This window comes from Myotis nattereri (genome assembly GCF_964212035.1).
Source record: "Myotis nattereri genome assembly, chromosome: 5".
Lineage (NCBI taxonomy): Eukaryota > Metazoa > Chordata > Mammalia > Chiroptera > Vespertilionidae > Myotis > Myotis nattereri.
The window spans coordinates 25,544,874-25,563,041 of NC_138080.1; the positions used below are offsets into that span (position 1 = coordinate 25,544,874).

Below are 18,168 nucleotides of genomic sequence, written 5' to 3' on the forward strand. Positions count from 1 at the left end.
AGTCTGCCCTCAAACCTACTGCAATGAGATTTCTTAGTTCAGAGAGAATTGCCTGCATGCAAGCACACAGGTGTCTTATTTCAGCAGCTCATTTCCCTTTGGCAGGACAGGCTTCTAAGAGTTACAGGGACTCTCAGGTGTTGGCCCAGGACAAGATCCTCAGCATCATGAGTACCAGAGAGGCATGTAAGTACTCACAATGCTATGGCTGCCAGCTCAGAGCAGAGGTACCTTGGCAAATTCAGGAGTCATTTTTGGTGATGAAACAAAAATTAAACACTTCCTGCCACTCACCTACAGGTCCCAATGAACAGTGCAAAGGCCTGCTGCCCTCCAGATGTGCCCACAGCTACAACAGATCTAAGGAGGGGCTGAGGCCTCAAGAGGGGCAGGGGCAGGTCCAGGAGGAGGGGCCACCTCCCCAGGTGCCTGACCTGCACCCTTACTCTTACCACTCTGATGGTGGAAGGCTCCATTTGTATACAGTGTGTCACTGAGCCCCCTTCCTCCATTCTTTACTGGTTTCTATCTGCTTGGCAGTGTCCATAAGAAGTACTAGGGATGAATCATGCTTAACCCACAAAATCCTTATCCTTATGGAAATAACTCGTCATGGAAGAAAGGAGGGATAAAGGGTAGGTGGACGGGCACTGGGGTGGGTGAAAACACGCTTTTCAAATACTGTACAGCCTGTCCTTTGGAGGGTTGGGATGGTGACACAGAAAAGAACGGGCCCTCCCAGAGGATGGAGAGGCCAAGGCACAGAGAGAAGAGTAAGGTGAGACCCATGATCAGATTTGTGTTTTTAAAGGTTGCCCTGGGCAAAAGTCCAAGAATGGGCTGAGGAAGGCAAGATTCAGGGCAGGTTCTGGGGCCGATAATCATCCCAGCAACCACCAGTCCGTGGTCTGTGAAACCACAAGATGCACAGCGACACAGAGGTTTGGGGCATGTGGCCATGGAGATGGACTTGGCAATAGGCTTAGATAAAGATTCTGAGTTGTGCGGGGAATGAGGAAACTATCTTAACCATGTTCACCCCAATGGCACTCAAGTTCATTTTTCTCATGAACACCATTCATTCTTGCCATCTGACAGAGGATGGGGACTCCCTCTAGGACCTCCCTGGCCAGCTGACATGTCACATCACAGGTCCTGCATGTTGTCAGCATCTCACTCAGTCCACTCCTGCCCCAGGCTCCCATGTGGTGGGGTAAAGGCAGGAACACTGGCCTCCCTGTGAGAGTGCAGGGTCACAGCCAAGCAGTTCCCAGGGTCTTGCTACTCTTCCCCCTGCAGCATCCAGTTCCCTCCTCTCTTTCCCACTCAGTGCTCATGATTTGAGCAGGAACAAGCCTGGTTCCAGCTCCAGGCCTGATCAGTGACAGTGGCACTGACGCCTGGGCAGTGGAGATGGGCATGTGGCTCACAGCAGCCTAATGAGGGCCAGCCCCTGGAACTTTCTGTTGGGGACACTGTGCAGGCAGAAGGGCACTTGGAGAGTATGTCATGGACAAAGGCACCAAGAGCCCAGGAAAGCTCCTCCAGCATCACCTGCTGTGCCCACAGCAGGAGAATACAGACCTCCCTGTAGCCCTGAGAGCCTGTGTCACTGAGCATGCTGCTGCACTCACTCCTGCTGGGACACCTAGAGGCTGGGACCTCGTCCTGCCTTGCAAGGGAGGGAACACTGGCCAGAAGCTCTGCCATCAGTGGATAATGAGACCCCTTAACAAATGTCTCTCTTGGTCAGACTCACCATCGAGCCTGAGGTATTTAAAGCCACGATACGCAAAATAATCTTCCATGATCGTCATGAGGGAGGTCATCTGACAGAAGAGTAGCACTTTATGGTTGGTGGCACGAAGTTTAGGCAAAATTCTATCGAGGAGCTCGAATTTCCCTGAGGCTCGGTACAGGTCCAGCCTGGTGAGTGGAGGGAGGAGGGGAGAATACACACAATGTTAACAATGGCACATAGTAGGTGGGCAAAGAAGGAGGCACGGTCCTGTCTCCATGCTGAACTGAGCCAGCCTACACGGGCGGGTCATCAGGGGTAAGGGCACACCAGTGACTTCCTAGGCAGATCCCCTACCCCCATAAAGATTCAGCAAAGCCATTTCAACCCAACTAAAACACACGCAGGCCATCCTTGGTCAAGGGTGGCATGTAATCATCATCCAACTTGGATAATTGTGAGAAGAGACTCTATTAGTAACTATGCAACGTCTCCTTTTTGTTGAAGAACCAGAAGCCATAGCTCACACTGGAGAGTGCCCACACTGAGCCACACACAGGGCCAATGGTCACTGCAGCTCCTCAGTCACTGCAATCTACTACCCCTGGTTTACAGGTGTGGAAACTGAAGCTGGGGACAGCTGGGGCTGCTGCAGTGCCTGGCCCAGGACTCAAACCCACATCTGTGGGGGCCCATTAAGCACTTCGGAATAAAAAAGGACAACTCAGAAGAATGTTTTACTTTTTGATGTAATGCCTCTACTCTTGAAAGTGGCTTAGTATCCCAGAGAAATGATGGTGTTAGCAAGGCTGCTGGCAATGGTGAAATCTAGATGCACCTTCCACATAGAGCACCAGCGCTTAATGAAGCCTGGGCTGAACGTTATAAACAATGCCAGGGAAAAGCACACCCATGGCAAGGTGGGCAGCACACCATATAGAGGATCTCCCTGTTGGCAGGCAGAGTTGAGGCTCAGAATGGTAAAGAAAGCTGGTAACATTCACAGAGCCTTAAGGGAGGTGGCCTGGAAACCAGGTTCAACCTTAGGAATTCTGCCTTTTGAGATTAATGGTGGACAACTCTCGTGTGGAGGATTTATTTTCTTCTTTGAATTTGTCTACTTTTTCTAAACTTTCTGTCATGAACTTAATGCCTTTGAAACCAAACCAATGTAACAATAGCAACAGAACCAACAAAACATGTGAGAAACACCACCACATGGCCCGCCTGCCCACCCCATACAGCAGGGAAGCTTCTCACCCTTGGACGATGCCACCAGTAAATCCCAGGTGCTCGGAAAAGGACTCCTGCAATGGAATGAGAGACAATTCAATGGGGGGACAGGAGGGAGGGGGTTGTGGGGTTGTGGGGCGACGGGCAGAAAAGTGCTGCCCAGCACCATGCCTCTGACCCCTCACACCAGTGCTCAGTGCCTGCCCACAGTGGCTCTGAAGCCACAGACGTCAACTACAGCTCTTCTATCCCACCCATGTATGTCCCTTCCCCGTGTTTTTCCAATGAAGGAAAGGTAGTCATGATATAACACTCAACCACCAAAATGAGCACACAAGGAGAGTGTGCACCGGAGACCATCTGGGATTGCGGAAACAGAATCCTAGGGGCATCTGGGGTATTCCAACAACCCTGAAACATTATGCCAAAACACAAACATATATGTGTGTGCTTTTCAGAAACAAGAATCCAAATTCTTAAAGGGCACCGTGGCCCAAAATGGTATGACCCAGAGACTTCCTGAAGAGGAAAGCTGCTCTGAGTCGATGCAATGACCCAGGATGGCCCCACATGTCACTGAATGGGGAATGCTAGTGCATCAATGAACAGAGGCAGTGTGACCCCACAAGGTGAAAAATGACCCAGAGAGGAGTTTCCTAATAATTTGTGGTTATCATAGGGTGGGCTTTCAAGGACTTCCATTTCTATCACATTTTTCTATACTGTTTTGATTCTTTCCCATAAGCACTTGCAAACAGCAAATCAACAGAGATAAATGTACAGGCATTGTCTATTTAAAATATTATAAACTATTTTTTTTTTTAAGTTATCAAGGAGAAGCAATCTAGCTCTGCCTATGGGATCAGTGGCGCCGGCTATCCCTGGTGATGGGTGCTCAGGGCAACACCGGGGCTGGGAAGAGGGGGGCCTCACCTCGATGTGCTGGAACATGTACGGGTGGTTGCAGATCTTCCTCAGCTGCATGATGGTGTTCATCAGGGTCTTGGTGCCGCCTTTGCCCTGCAGAGGAAGAAAAGAGTCCCACGTCAGGCCTTGTCCCAGGATGGGGAGGGATGGGTGGGGGAAAGAGGATCGTGGAAGGAGAAGCTTTAGGGGCAGGTATGGCTTGTGGCAGAGAGATGAGGAGTGAAGAACTGGCTCCTGTGGAAACTCAGAGGCTTGAAACCAGCTCTGGGGGGAGCAGAGGCTACCTGCGCACTGGAGGGATGGAAGGTGGGAAGGAAGGGAAATAAGAGTGACAGAGCTAAGGCTGAATCACAAACGCTTTTTGAAGCCAGCCTCATTCTGGGCATTGTGGCAAGTCTCTGGGGGCTGCAGCCAGATGGGTCATAACTTAGGAAGATTGCTGGCTACAGGGTGAAGGAAGGATTCAGGAGTAAGTGGGTGCCGTGGGACAGAAGTAAACCGGTAAACACGCTGCTGCCATAGCTCAGGTACAAAAGGGCCCTAACAAAACATCTAGAGGAGGAAATGGGGAGGTAGGGCTAAGCTTGAGGTACTGGGTGTGGAATCAAGAGACCTGGGATGATAATTTCAGTTCAGGTAAAGGATGGGGTAGGGGGGCACTGGGACCTCAGAGGAATCCCAGAAGTCAGCAGCCAGCCCAGCTCCCACTCCTCTCCACTGTAACACCACCCGCCTGGCCAATGTCACTTGCTAAAAAGGTGAAAGGGCTAAGTGTTCATGGCTGTTGGGGCAGCTTTTTCCCAGATGGGAAGGTGGGGCTCACTCAAACATTCTAATTCTGCAGGAATTAGTGCTGGGCCCTGTGCTGCCACTGTCACACCCATGGAGGCTAACATTTCATAAACAAAAAGGACATCAGACAACATCTGACTTGGGAGGCTCTTGGGGCCCTAAGTGTGCCCCAGAACGGTCCATGAGCCTCTGAGCCCACAGCCTTACTGACTGAGCCCATCGACACCAGCCGTGACTTAAACAATAGCTCTGCAATGCCCTCGGGATCACCACTTCATGGGGCCTAGACCACAACAATAAGCTCCAAGGAGGTGGGAGACCTGCAGGTTACAGTGTGCTCAACCCCACACACCTGGCTGCCCCGAATCCACCCGCCCTGGATACTTAGGTGGGGAAGTGGGGCCTGGGCAAACCTTCTTGTCCTTCTCAGAGCCATCGGTCAGCAACACCCCCTTGGCCTGCATGTGCCGGTACAACACACGCTGCAGAGCAGACATGTCGCACTTGATGACGTACTCCACCTGTAAGGGACACACAGCGCCATCAGTGGGGGTCCAGGGGTCCTGAGCCTAACCCCCCACCTGAGTGCATCTATCTCTTGGCAGCATCCTGGGCCCTGGGATGTGTGCTCTGATCAAGGCACACAGGGGTGATGGTGAAAGGGCCCCAACAGCTGGGGACATGAGGGAAGTGATGTACCAGGACAGAGAAACATGGAGGGGGAGTCCTGGACTGCTCTTGCCCCTACGGCATCTGCTCTCTCCCTTTCTTTCCCACTCTCAGTGCTCAAGGTTCCAGCAAGAACAAAGACTGATTCCAGCTTCAGGCTCGATCAGTGATAGCTCCACAGCTACCTGGGCAGTGGAGAGATGGGCACGTGGCTCACAGCAGCCTAATAAGAGCCAGCCCCTGGAACTCTAGGGAAAGAGATGGGCTGCCTCTCTGTTGGGGACAAATGTGGCCACCTCCCAAAGGCCTCTCCAAGTATGACTAGAGGGGTAACTGGCCAGGAACCCCAGCCCTGCCGGGGGAAAGGAAAGGGAGCCCTGGGGGCCCACTGTGGTACTGGTTCCCTGAGCAAGAATTCAGGGCCATTTCAAGACTGGGGAGCAGCCCTGAGAGCCCATGGTCTCCAAGCTGAGCTTGTGACATAGTTGGGCAGGACCTGCCCAAGCATCTGACCGACCCAGTGACAACAGGTGGGATTCTGTACTCTAACCTACCAGTCCTGCCTTCCACTTTAGTGATCTAGAGGGGGTGAGCAGCCATCCCTGGGATGGATTTACTCCAGAATGACAGGGCAAGGCCAGGACCATGAGACCACAGGCCAGGGACAACAGGAAAGCCACCTGGCCAGGCCCACCCTAGGGAAGCCCTGCACTGCGGTTTCTTCTACTTAAAATCCTCATGGTACCTTTTCAGGCAACTGAGCTTCAACCTCCTTCTTGAGCCGCCGGAGCAGGAAGGGCCGTAGCACTTTGTGGAGGCGACGAATGATGAGGATGGTCTCCTCCTCGTTTAAGTCCACCTGGCATGCCACGAGAAATGTACACTGAGCGTTACTTCCAAAGGGGGGACATCTGGAGTCACCCTGTGCCCTGCCCTGCCTTCACAGACTGCCTTCTGCTTTATGGGGTTTGGCAAAACAGAAAGGGAAAACAGAGAGGATCTGACCCCTTCCCTAGAAATGCCAGGACGTGGAACCAAGGACCCCAGGGCACCACATTCCACAGGCCTTATAAAGAGAAACATAGCCCTAACCGGTTTAGCTCAGTGGACAGAGCGTCGGCCTGCGGACTCAGGGGTCCCAGGTTCGATTCTGGTCAAGGGCATGTACCTTGGTTGCAGGCACATACCCAGTGGGGAGTGTGCAGGAGGCAGCTGACAATGTTTCTCTATCATTGATGTTTCTAACTCTCTATCCCTCTCCCTTCCTCTCTGTAAAGAATCAATAAAATATATTAAAAAAAAAAAAAAAGGAAAAAAAAAGAGAAACACAGCAGCATACAGTGCTGTTTCTCCACCAGCACATCTAAATGAAAGCTAAGTGGCACGATGGGGGCCACATTCATAAAGTATTTGGTGTAAACCAGATGCTTCTCATGGAGGGCTCTACCACTGAGAGCCCCATATCCACTCTCATTTCAGCTGCGATGGGATGGAGGGAAAGAAATACTGCTCTCCCAGGGTGACTGCTACTCTTGATAAAAAGTTAATTTTAAAAAAATTTTAAAAAGTGAAAAATAAGCCATGGCAGGTGTGACTGGGTTGGAGCATCATCCTGTACACCGAAGGGTGGCAGGTTCAATTCCTGGTCAGGGCACATGCCCAGGTTGTGGGTTCGATCCCCAGTCTATTGATTTGTGTGTGTGTGTGTGTGTGTGTGCGCGCGCGCGCGCGCGCGCCTATCTCTCTTTCCATTCCTTTCTCTAAAATAAAACAACAAACAACATACTTTACCAAAAAAAAAAAGGTTAAAAATAAAATAACACCTGAACTTTTCTTCTGTGGGTTCCCTAAAAAATCTCTTGGCAAAGTTTTGCTCAACTTGAAAATAAAGGAAGCTAGAGCATTTGCTTCTCAGTTATTGGATGGGGGTCCTGGTACTCTTGGAAAGGTCTGTTTCTCCTTCAGAATGGCTTCAGCCTAAGCTGGTGTCAAGGAGGGGTACCTCACAGCTGATGCTGGCAGAGGACCCTCTGCACACATGGTGTGGTGGCCCCAGCTGTCCTGCACCTGTCTCAGGAAAACCTCATAATCGGGAACTAGAGGGCAGTGACGCCCATTACCCGCTGCAGTTGTACCTACTTCCTCAGTTGCCAGGTTCTGGCGGCTTAACTGCCTTCAACAGAAATGCAGCTGGCCCCAAAACACAGTTTAAACCCCAATAGCATAGCAGCTCATTCTGGAGTCTGCTTGAGAAGTTCATCAAGTGGTGAGGACCTAGCCCCTTACAGCCCAGATGCCAGTCTGGTTTTCAGTCTGCAATGCCACCCATGGCCATTTAGGCCTTGAGATCCACCGGCCATAGAGCTCTTTAAAAATGAAATACACAGCCCTAGCTGGTTTGGTTCAGTGGATAGAGCGTTGGCCTGTGGACTGAAGGGTCCCAGGTTTGATTCTGGTCAGGGGCACATGCCTGGGTTGTGGGCTGGCCACCCCCAGTGGGGAGGGGGGGGGGGGGGCGTGGGTGCAGGAGGCAGCTGATCAATGATTCTCTCATCATTGATGTTTCTATCTCTCTCTCCCCCTTCCTCTCTGAAATCAATAAAAATAAAATTAAAAAATAAAATACACAGAATATGATGTTACTCCTGTGACTAAACTTTTGGGCTTCCCACTGCCCTAGGGTAAATCCTTAAAGGGACCAGCAGGCCCCTCAGGCCCTCCAACTGCCCCTCCACACCCTTGCTCTGGCCCCACAGCTCCCTCAAGGCCATATTCCTCACTGTGCCCTCGCTGTGTCTGGGGCACAGGGTCAAAGAAGCCCCAAGTGTCTCCCCAGAGTTATTTAACCTCCTCAATCACTGCTCTTCTCTAGGACCCTGACACCTACCACAGTCCCAGCCCGTTGTGGTGGGCCCTCAATGCACACCCAGCTCCTCTGAGGGTGGCCCACGACCAGTTCCCTGGCCATCTCACCACCACAGGGCTGGCCACGCACACCCACCTTTTCTCCAGTCATGGCAAAGGGCGCATTGAACCACTGCTCAAAGGTGCTGCAGCTCTTGAAGATGGTGGGCAGCAGGAAATTGAGGAGTGCCCAGAGCTCAGGGAGCTTGTTCTGCAGCGGCGTGCCTGTCAGCAGAAGGCGGCGGGGAGCCACATAGTGTGTGTTGAGGACCTGAGTCAGCTTGCAGTGGTGGTTCTTCATGCGGTGGCCTTCATCCACGATCATGTACTTCCAGCGGATCTACAGGCCCAAGAGCAGGTGTTTAGAGGAGAGGCAGCAGGGCTGCCCCCAGGTGAGCAATACTCTCACAGCCATTAGGCAAGAGGGCTCCATGTGGAAGAGCTCATTGAGGCATGACAATGTCCCCTGACAAGGGACCAGCTCACCGAGAGAAAGCCACACAACATGCCTCTATAAAGAATGGGGTACGCACGGACAGACAAGGAGACATGCCCGTGAACTATACTGTTGGATGAACAAAGCAAGTTGTAGAAAGTAGTCTGGTTTCCTCCCCAAAATCAGATATGCTAGTCTGTAGCACAGAAAAATCATCAAATAGCACTCCCCTCTACTGATCAGATCAGAGCAGCCCAATGGGGGGAGAGGTGCATCCACAGGGGACTCAGTGAGGTAATGAGTACATTTTCCAATCAGCAGGCTGTGCCTTTAAAGGTAGAGAGGTTCAGGCAGGTTCTGAGTATGAGCCTGGGGGACTGGGGCTGTGCTCTAGAACCTGTCCGTGGCTACACATCTGATGGAAAGGAGACAGACATTGACTATATCAGTGTGTGGCCGTCCTGAACTTTAGCCTCTTGGGGACACAGGGTGAGTGAGGCCTGCGTGACGCAGAGTATGTCAGATCTGGCTGGTGTGAGGGCACAACAGCCTTCTCCCACGAGGAAGCTCTGTTGCAGAGTGTTTGCTAATTAAAGCCGCTGCCAGGTCAGCACAGATAACTTTGTACTGAGTCAGAGGGTGACCATACAATGTACATCTGCTATCTGGGCCTCACTCTCCTCATCTGCAGGCTCAGAGATGCCTATTAAGCACCCAATATCATCATTCTGACCAAGTCCCTGAGGTGTGGTAACTTGTAAACATCTCCATCTTGGGTCAAAGACTCTAGCCTCTACTTCACTCTATTGAATGGTTAGAGGTGAGACCAGAGGCATCATCTTCAGCTTCGACCCCTCCTCAAACCAGGAAACAAGGGATGGTGTCTGTTTTATATCACTACGTTCTCAGTAATTCAGTATGGCCTAACCAGAGCCACCTTCACAACTACGTCAGCTAAGAAGCCTGTACAGCCCCCACCGAATTTGCCAGCCCAGCAGCCCAAGGGCCTCAGAGCATCATGGGCTGGTTTCCCATGGCTATGCTGGGGGAGGCACAGTCACTGGGGGGCGGGGGCGGGCTAAGGTCGCTAGAGACAGGTAAAGACAAGGCTGACTTCTCCATGGCCCTATCAGGACACTGCAGGGAGGCAGGTGGGTCAGGAGGCATCTTGTGTGACCAGACTCTTTGGGAAAAGCCCCAGGAGAAGCTAGCACACGTGCTATGTAGGCGATCCCATCTCTGGATCTAACCCCAGGCTAGCCTGGGAAGAGAGGCAAACCCAAGGTCACCTTGACAGGGACCTTGCATATACACAGCAGCTATCTTTATACACATATGCAGGGGAATCAGTGAAAAATTACTTGCAAGGGGCTTTGAGAAGATGTTAAGTGTTCACATTCATAACAATCCTGGACCGGGCCGGATCGCATGCTCCCTGATAGCACTGAGCGCTTAGGGCTGGTGTTTCACATGAGGACACGCTACCTTCGCAAGGATGTGCTTGTCTTTAATGATGTACTCGTACGTTGTTAGCAAGACATTGAACTTGCCACTCCGGAGCTGGGGGACGAAAGCCCGTCTGGCTGCTGGAGAGCCCTGTGAAGAGAAGACATGCACACATCAGCCTCCAGGGGAAAAGAATTAGGTGAGCTGCTGGCTCCTGTTCTCCAACCGCAATGTGCTGAGTGCCAAATGCAGGGGGCGGAGAAAGGCTTGTGGGTTCTCTGGGAGGCTTGCTGTCTGCACCACCATCTGCCTGAGTCCCAGTGGCAAATCAGCTCCCCACCTCTTCCTGGGTTCCCCTCAGGCTTCCAAGCTGAACACCAGGGCATCCTCCTTAAAACCTCCCACTCAAGCACTGGCCACTGAGATCATTTCCTGACAAAAGCTCCAGCCTATTTGCAATTAGCAAACCTGCCCAGTCCTGCTCCCAGGTCCAAACTCCTGAACCATATGACCAGAACCCCAGAGTTCTTCAGGTTCACATTCCACACAGATTGATTGCCACTGGGTCCCGTAAGCTTTTGCCAGAAATACTTTTAACTCCTCAAACGTATCAAGTTTCCTCCACACATGCTGTCCCTTCTGCCAAGACCCCTCTCCCCAGCATGAGCAGAGCGCCTCACAGCACAGGGTGAAAAGCCTGGTCCCCGGAGCCTAGTGACCAGACATGACCTGGCTCTGCAACTAAGTGGCTGCATGAGGCCCTGTCTGCCTCAGTTTCCCCACCAGAAAAACAAGTACAATTAAGTCCCCACTTCACAGGGTGAACTGATAAGAAATAAACATTACTCCCCAAAACAAGTGACCCCAAACCTGCATTAACACCACGATCCCAAGTGTATATAACATAGAAAATGCGCACATATGCCTCATTATTAATACAAGTTGACTTCCCTATTCACTATCTGTATTCCTTACTCTCCTACCCTGCTCTCACCTATGTCCACTCCACAGGCTGTGACATACCTTATAGGACACCTTCACCACGGAGGGAGCCCACTTGTCAAATTCGTAAGCCCAGTTTGACAGCGTTCTAACGGAAACAAGGAAGGAACAGTCAGGTTCTAGTTCAGTCAACAATACCTCACTGTTCATACCAACGTCCACTGGGAAGTGAGGCCAGTGTGGTCGTGGCGCTCAGAGCTGGCAGAGTAACTGATGGTCTCCAATGGGGGCAAGTGAGGGAAGGTGCTGTGGGAGGGAGGATCAGGGACACACAAGTGTGGCGGCAGGTACAGGGACAGTGAGAAGCCTGGGTCGGCCTGGATTAGAGTTGGTCGGCCAGAGAAGGCTGAACCCAGAAGTTGGACCTTAGAGACCAGCTCTCTGTCATCACTATGGGTCACAACCATCTGTGGGAATAAGCTATATTCTATAAACCTGTTACCAGGAAAAACGCACAGACTCATGGTGCTTTGTTTCAGGTTCAGAACCATGCTAGATCATGCTATAAAACCTGGGAGTACGGGAGATACCACCTGTATCTTTATGCCACCTCAAAATAAAAATGACAGCCCTACCCAGTTTGGCTCAGTGGGTAGAGCGTCAGCCTGTGGACTGAAGGGTCCCTGGTTCGATTCCAGTCAAGGGCATGTACCTTGGTTGCGGGCACATCCCCAGTAGGAGGAGTGCAGGAGGCACCTGATCGATGTTTCTCTTTCATCGATGTTTCTAACTCTCTATCACTCTCCCTTCCTCTCTGTAAAAGATCAATAAAATATATTATAAAAAAAGAATTGTGCTTGATTTTCTGAATTAATCCATGTCAGCAGCTTCGAGTGCTGAGCAGGTAGGTCTATGGTAGAGAGGGCCTCAAGCTCCTGCTGGAGTGCCACGGACTGCAGGATCCCGACATTGGGAACCGAGGACACTGGGGTCCTCTGGTCAATGCAGAGAATGGGTGGGGGGTGTCTGGGGTCAGCAGCCGGGGAAACTGCCGCTGCAGTACAGGGCTGACGGACCACTTCCACACCTACCTAGAGACCTCATCATCAGTCAACATCAATAGTGAAAAGCCATGTTGACAGTAACTACCTTATAGTCGTCTGTCCCATGTAAGCAAGAGAAAAATCACCAGACAGATCCAGACTGAGGGAACCCTACAAAACACCTGAGCAGTTCTCCTTAAAACCATCAAGGTCATCAAGAACATGGAAAATCTGAGCAACGGTCACAGACCAGGGAAGGCTAAGGAGAAGTGAGGACTAAAGGTAATCTAGGGTCCTGGAATTAGAAACCAGACACTGGGGGAGAACTAGTGAAATACAAATGACGTCTGGAGTTTAGTGAATAGTAGCGTGACAGGGCTAGTTCCTGAGTTGCGTCAAGTGTAACACGGCCATGTAAGATGTTATCAGCACCAGAGCAAATTGGGGGAAGGTATCTGGGAGCTCTCTTTAGTATCTTCACATCTTCTTCATATGTCTAAAAGCATTCTGGCCCTGGCCAATTTGGTTCAGTGGATAGAGCGTCAGTCTGTGGACGGAAGGGTCCCGGGTTCGATTCCGGTCGGGGGCACATGCCCAGGGTATGGGCTTGATCCCTAATAGAGGGTGTGCAGGAGGCTGCCAATCAATGATTGTCTCTCATCACTGATGTTTCCATCTCTCTCTCCCTCTCCTTTCCTCTCTGAAATCAATAAAAATGTTTAAAAATATATAATAATAATAATAATAATAATATAAATGAATAAATAAAAGCATTCTGAAGTAAACACCAACCACAATACAATGATGATGGGGATGTGTTAAAACTAACTGGAAGGGTCTCCCCAGACCAAATTTAAGGATTTTGGGACAATTTAAGGAACAAAATCAATAATGACGTGTCCATTCTGGACTTCTATAATGATAGAACCCACTGTGTTGAAAAGAGAAATTCACTATTTGGTACTTCCCACAGTAATAATTGTTTCAAGTGAGACTCAACTGATGGATGCTAAAATTACTGGGAAAGTATGATGACAAATAGGATATTATATGGTTTCTAAGTGCCTTCCCACATGATACTTATGAATTACAAAGGAAAACTCTTAGATTTATGACGGGAGGGGAAAACTGGCAGGCACCACATACACAAGATCAAAGTTACCCTCACCTGGTGCCTCTTGACATGAGGTCCCAAAAAGAGCATGGCATCCCTCTTGGGGGATTCTTGCCAGAATTTCAGAAATAGGCACATCTCACACAATCTGAGGAACAGCTTGACCAGGATTCAAGTGGTAAGATCATGAAGGACGAAGATGGACTGGCAAACTGTCACAGAAATGTGACAACAAAATGCAAAGTGGGATTCTGGACTAGAAAAAGGTTATAAATGGGGAAATAGACATTTGAATAAGGTCTCTAGATTCATTAACAGTATTAAGTCATTGTTCCCTTCATGGTGTTAACTGACCTGGTGTAAGATTTGGGAGGCCGGGTGTATAGCAATTCTTTACAATATTTTTGCAATTATTATGAGTTTGAAATAATTTTAAAATGAGAAGGTAAAAATAAACAACCCAGGCTGCAGAACAGCACATTGAAGAAAGCTGTGTGAAGATGAAGTTACACCTCGGGGGAACAAACAGAGGGGACTTTAGCCACTGCGGGGCTGGGAGACATTGCACAGGCTAGTGCAGTGGGAAGCCAAGAAGCAAGCTGGGTCTGACCACAAGGGAGGAGGAGGCAAGGCCATCTGCTAGCCTAGGACATCCTCTCACACTGCAAACAGCCCTCTCCACGAAGACTGCCAAGGTAGCCTATTTTATACCACCACGTGGGAGGGAGGGCAGAAAGAAGAAATACATTTCTCCAAGTTAAATTCTTATGGGGTTCTGAGATAACCACCCATGAGTGCGTGACCTTTAAAGGCCTGGCCTTCTTAAAAGGCAGGAAGGCATTAGCACTCAGCTTCCCATTCTCCCTTCATCCACTAATCCGATGATGACATGGTCCCCACTTAGTACTGGACTGAAGTTAAGGGGGTTCCCCTCCATCCAGGGCTAGGCCAAGTATACACATAAGCCTGGCAACATCAGAGCAGACAACACCCAGGCCTGTAATTGGACTGGTGCCTGACATGTAACTGGAGCTGGGTCGATGAGAGGGGGCCCTGGGACTTTTGCAAACATGCTGGGGGAGTTGAGACATTTTGTGACACAGACTGAGTTGAAAAGAGGGCTGCCCAGAGTGGCTGATGGAATCACGGACCCAGAGGGGTGTCTGCAAGGAGGAGACCAGTGGCGCACAGGGATGGTGAGAACCTCCTCAGGATGCTGTCAGGTCCCACTACCCCTGAGCATCTGTATCACCAGGGCTGGGATGGGACTGACAGGGCTCCAGGGTGGAAAGTGTTTGCTCAAATGGCTCCACTCTCATCTTCTAACATGAGGATCCTCAGTTCCTGTGACTCACCACCCTTGTATGGAATTTGCTGGTTGTGGGCTTGAAGAGAACCTTAAGATCCAGTGAGCCCCAATTCAGACAATGAATTAATACAGTCACCTGCCCCTTTCCTATCCTGCCCATAGGCAGGCTGGTATGGGCTGAGTTATGTCACCCTAATATCCCTATGTTGAAGTCCTCAACCCCAAAACCTCAGAATGTGTCTGTATTTGGAGAAAGGGTTTCTAAAGAGGTAATGAAGTTAAAGTAAGGTCATAAGGATGGGCCCTAACCCAATGACTGGTATCCTCATAAGTAGAGGAAATCAGGATAGACAACACAGGCGGAAGACTATGTGAGGACATAGGGAGAAGAGAGAGGCCTCAGGAGAAACCAACTCTGCTGATGCCTTGTTCTCAGACTTTCTGCCTCCAGGAAAATAACGCCTATGTTTAAGCCATAAGGCAGTGGTACTTTATTAGGCAAGATCCAGTAAACTCACACACCGATGTCTGAATGAAGGCTGGGGTGTCACTGAAGCGGGGCAGTGGGGTTACTTGCACTGGACACTCCTGGACCTCCGGGGGGCGGGGGGTGCACTTACGAGAGAGGTACAATGATGAGAAAGGGCCCGTTGATGCGCTTGTGCTCCATGAGGTACGTGATGAGTGCAATGGTCTGGATGGTCTTTCCCAGGCCCATCTCATCGGCCAGGATGCCATTCAGGTTGTTGTTGTACAGGGACACCAGCCACTCCAAGCCCTTGATCTGCAAGGAGAGAGACAGCAAACACTGAAGCCCACACTTCAGAGACTCGCGCACAGCCAGGAACAAGTTCAGCCCTAGCCACGAACTTCCCACGGCCATTTTTATTTGGTGTTTTGCTCTCCATCACCCCACTTCTTTTTTCTTTAGCCTCATCCTCAGCAATCATTCCTATGAAATGATAGGGTTGCTGTGTTAATAATATATGTACAGTATACAAAATTTATTTTTAAGATGAACATCTGAACTAAAGTTACAAGGTCCATCTGTCACTGCCTGACACCAAGCCATGTGGCACACTGGGACAAACCTGCCCACAGCCATGTGACACTCGATTTGGGAGATCATTAGGGTTTCAAGAGAAAGTGCTGATGAATCCACCAAACGGCCAATGACCACCTAACTAGCACGTCAGGATTAACTGAGAGCTTTCCAAAGCTTGCAAGGTTTCTGCAATATATGAACCATTAAAGAGAAGGCCATTTTCAAATGGAATATAATGTTATAAAGGAAAATCTGGACATTTTCCTAACAGATTAAGGAAGTAACTTCTGGCCACTGGAAATGTCACTGGTCGCTGGCTTTGCCTCTTTGGAACTCGATACTGGCATGGAGGCTGTGAGAGTTCTTTAAAGGAAAGTTGGAGTATAAGGGCCACAACCAAAAAGAAAATCTTTGATTAAATATAAACCAGCTGCCTCTTGAGAGCTAAATGAGCTTGGGATATGGGGCCACAGAAAAAGAAATGTCTACTATGGCAGCTGTGATTCTTGTCTGACAAAGAGCTTTAGTGCCAGTGCCACGTCACCTCCACAGAAGGAAAGGCTAAGCTCCAGGCTGCCAGCTCCAGCCATTTATGCCATCACTTCCCGCTGTCCTATGCTGCACAGACCATCAGGGAACGTGGATCTGTGTCTAAACCTGGGTCCGGTACTGGTGTGACCGCTCCCAAGCTGTAAGTTTGAGAAATCACTGCACCTTTCTGTTCCTCGGTTGCACACACCCCTAATCCTGTGAAGTGTGGAGGATGATAGTGCCTATGTCAGAGTTGCTGGGGATTCAGAAGCTAACAGCATAGAACACACTGCTATGCTGCCCTGCACAGATTAAGCACCCAGCAAACACTAATATATTGCACCGTTTCATTTCCTCCTGGTGGCTAACCTAACAAATCATGCTTCTACTTTATAGAAAGGGAAACTGAGGCTTAGAGAAAAAGAGTGAGGTACCCAGAGACAAGGAGCAGAATGTGAACTTGAGTCTGCCCGACTTCAGCAGTCTCCCACAAGCTGGGACCTATCTGTCAGGACTGCTAGGGTAGGTACAGCCCCCTCCTGCCTCACCTGGTACTGTTTGAGGACGCCGTTGACCATAAGCGCTGACTGCTTATCCACTCTCTCAGTGACAGCATGAGCCACGGCATAATAGGACTGCAGGCCACGAGCAAGGGCCTGGGACACACCGTACTCATCATCAACATCTTGCTTGGCATTCCTGTAAGTGAATAGAATCACTGAGTAAAGACACACATTTCCATTTGTAACAATGTACTTCTGACACAAGACTCTGGAGCAGCCCTTTAAGGACCTGTGACTCAAGCCTTAAGGTAAGAAAAGTAATTGGAAAGTCTAAGGACAGGCAAGGCAGCAGCAAATATTAACCCTGGGAAGAGTGGGGAGGCGGGGAGGGAGACAGGCACTAAGGCTGAACTCCCATGTGTGGTCTCACACCGGCTTCCAGCTGGACAGCGGTAAGCACCATCCAGGGAGAAGCTGGGCCGCTAACGTCCTGCCAGGACCCCCGTGAAGGAAGCTGGTGGAGCAGGAGCGTGTGCAGGGATGCCTTACTCAATGATGTGCCGAGCGTCCACCTCAGAGACGTCATCACTGTCTGGATCTGGAATCTTCTTCTTCTCCTCCACAGGCAGAGTGGGAGGCTGTGCTGGCTGCGGCTGCTCCTCCTCCTCCTCCTACCAAGAGAAAAGACTGCACCAGCTCAAGACACCCCACAGGGACAGGCACAGGGATCCCCGGGGAGAACACACTTTTAGAAGCAAGCGAAGTTTTACAACTCTCACACCTTCTTATCCCGGAATGTGTCATGCCTCCTCTTTGCATCTCTTTTAATTGCTCGGCATTTTATTTTTAGTTTTCCCAGCAGAGTTCAGACACTTCTTTTTCAGGCTGTCTCAGGCTACTTGGTACGTTTGTTTACTAACAATAGATTCTTCATGTCCCCTGCCCCCATTATACAATGTATACTACACATTTATTCCTTGTCCAACCTATTCAAGCTGATTTTCACTGTAATCTCTTGGAGTTTCTCAATATAAAACATTTAATAGCCAATTTTCAATATTTGTTGCTCTTGATTTATTTCTAGCTTTATCGATATGACTAAAATGCCAAAAATATGTCAAATAATACTGGTGATAACAGGCATCCTAATTTAGTAAGAGGTTTTCTATAAACCTGTAAAGTAAGTGTTGTGTTTCATGAAAGTGATTCTTCAGCATTTACTGAGATGATAAAGGGATTTTGCGTGACATATTAATAAAATACACATGAATGTATTTCCTGGTAGTAAACCATCCTTGTATTTCTATATAAGTGACACACAGTCCCAGTAATTATTTTCATGTATAAAGGAACTGCTATAAAACTAAAAAAACAAAAAATCCAATTAATCTGCTAAAAATTCCAATAAAAAAAACCTAGGGGGATTTCTTTCGGGGTATGCAAAATGATTTTATAGATCATTCGGAATATTAAACAGGCGATGACAGCCCAAACATTTTCAGCCAAAAAAAATCATTATTAGTACAGATTTACCCT

General features: G+C 49.6%; 1 protein-coding gene across 1 annotated transcript in view; it reads right to left on the reverse strand.

Moving 5' to 3' along the window:
* Positions 1-18,168, reverse strand: part of SMARCA4 (SWI/SNF related BAF chromatin remodeling complex subunit ATPase 4) — a 98,408-nt gene that overhangs the window by 31,947 nt on the left and 48,293 nt on the right. The window contains exons 15-25 of the mRNA XM_081092083.1: positions 17,182-17,303; positions 16,678-16,828; positions 15,174-15,337; positions 11,169-11,235; positions 10,185-10,295; positions 8,361-8,603; positions 6,105-6,218; positions 5,104-5,211; positions 3,905-3,991; positions 2,999-3,045; positions 1,760-1,926 (exon numbers count right to left, since the gene is read on the reverse strand). Coding sequence (XP_080948209.1) covers positions 1,760-1,926; positions 2,999-3,045; positions 3,905-3,991; positions 5,104-5,211; positions 6,105-6,218; positions 8,361-8,603; positions 10,185-10,295; positions 11,169-11,235; positions 15,174-15,337; positions 16,678-16,828; positions 17,182-17,303 — 1,381 coding nt within the window. The remainder of the gene's footprint in view (positions 1-1,759; positions 1,927-2,998; positions 3,046-3,904; positions 3,992-5,103; positions 5,212-6,104; positions 6,219-8,360; positions 8,604-10,184; positions 10,296-11,168; positions 11,236-15,173; positions 15,338-16,677; positions 16,829-17,181; positions 17,304-18,168) is intronic.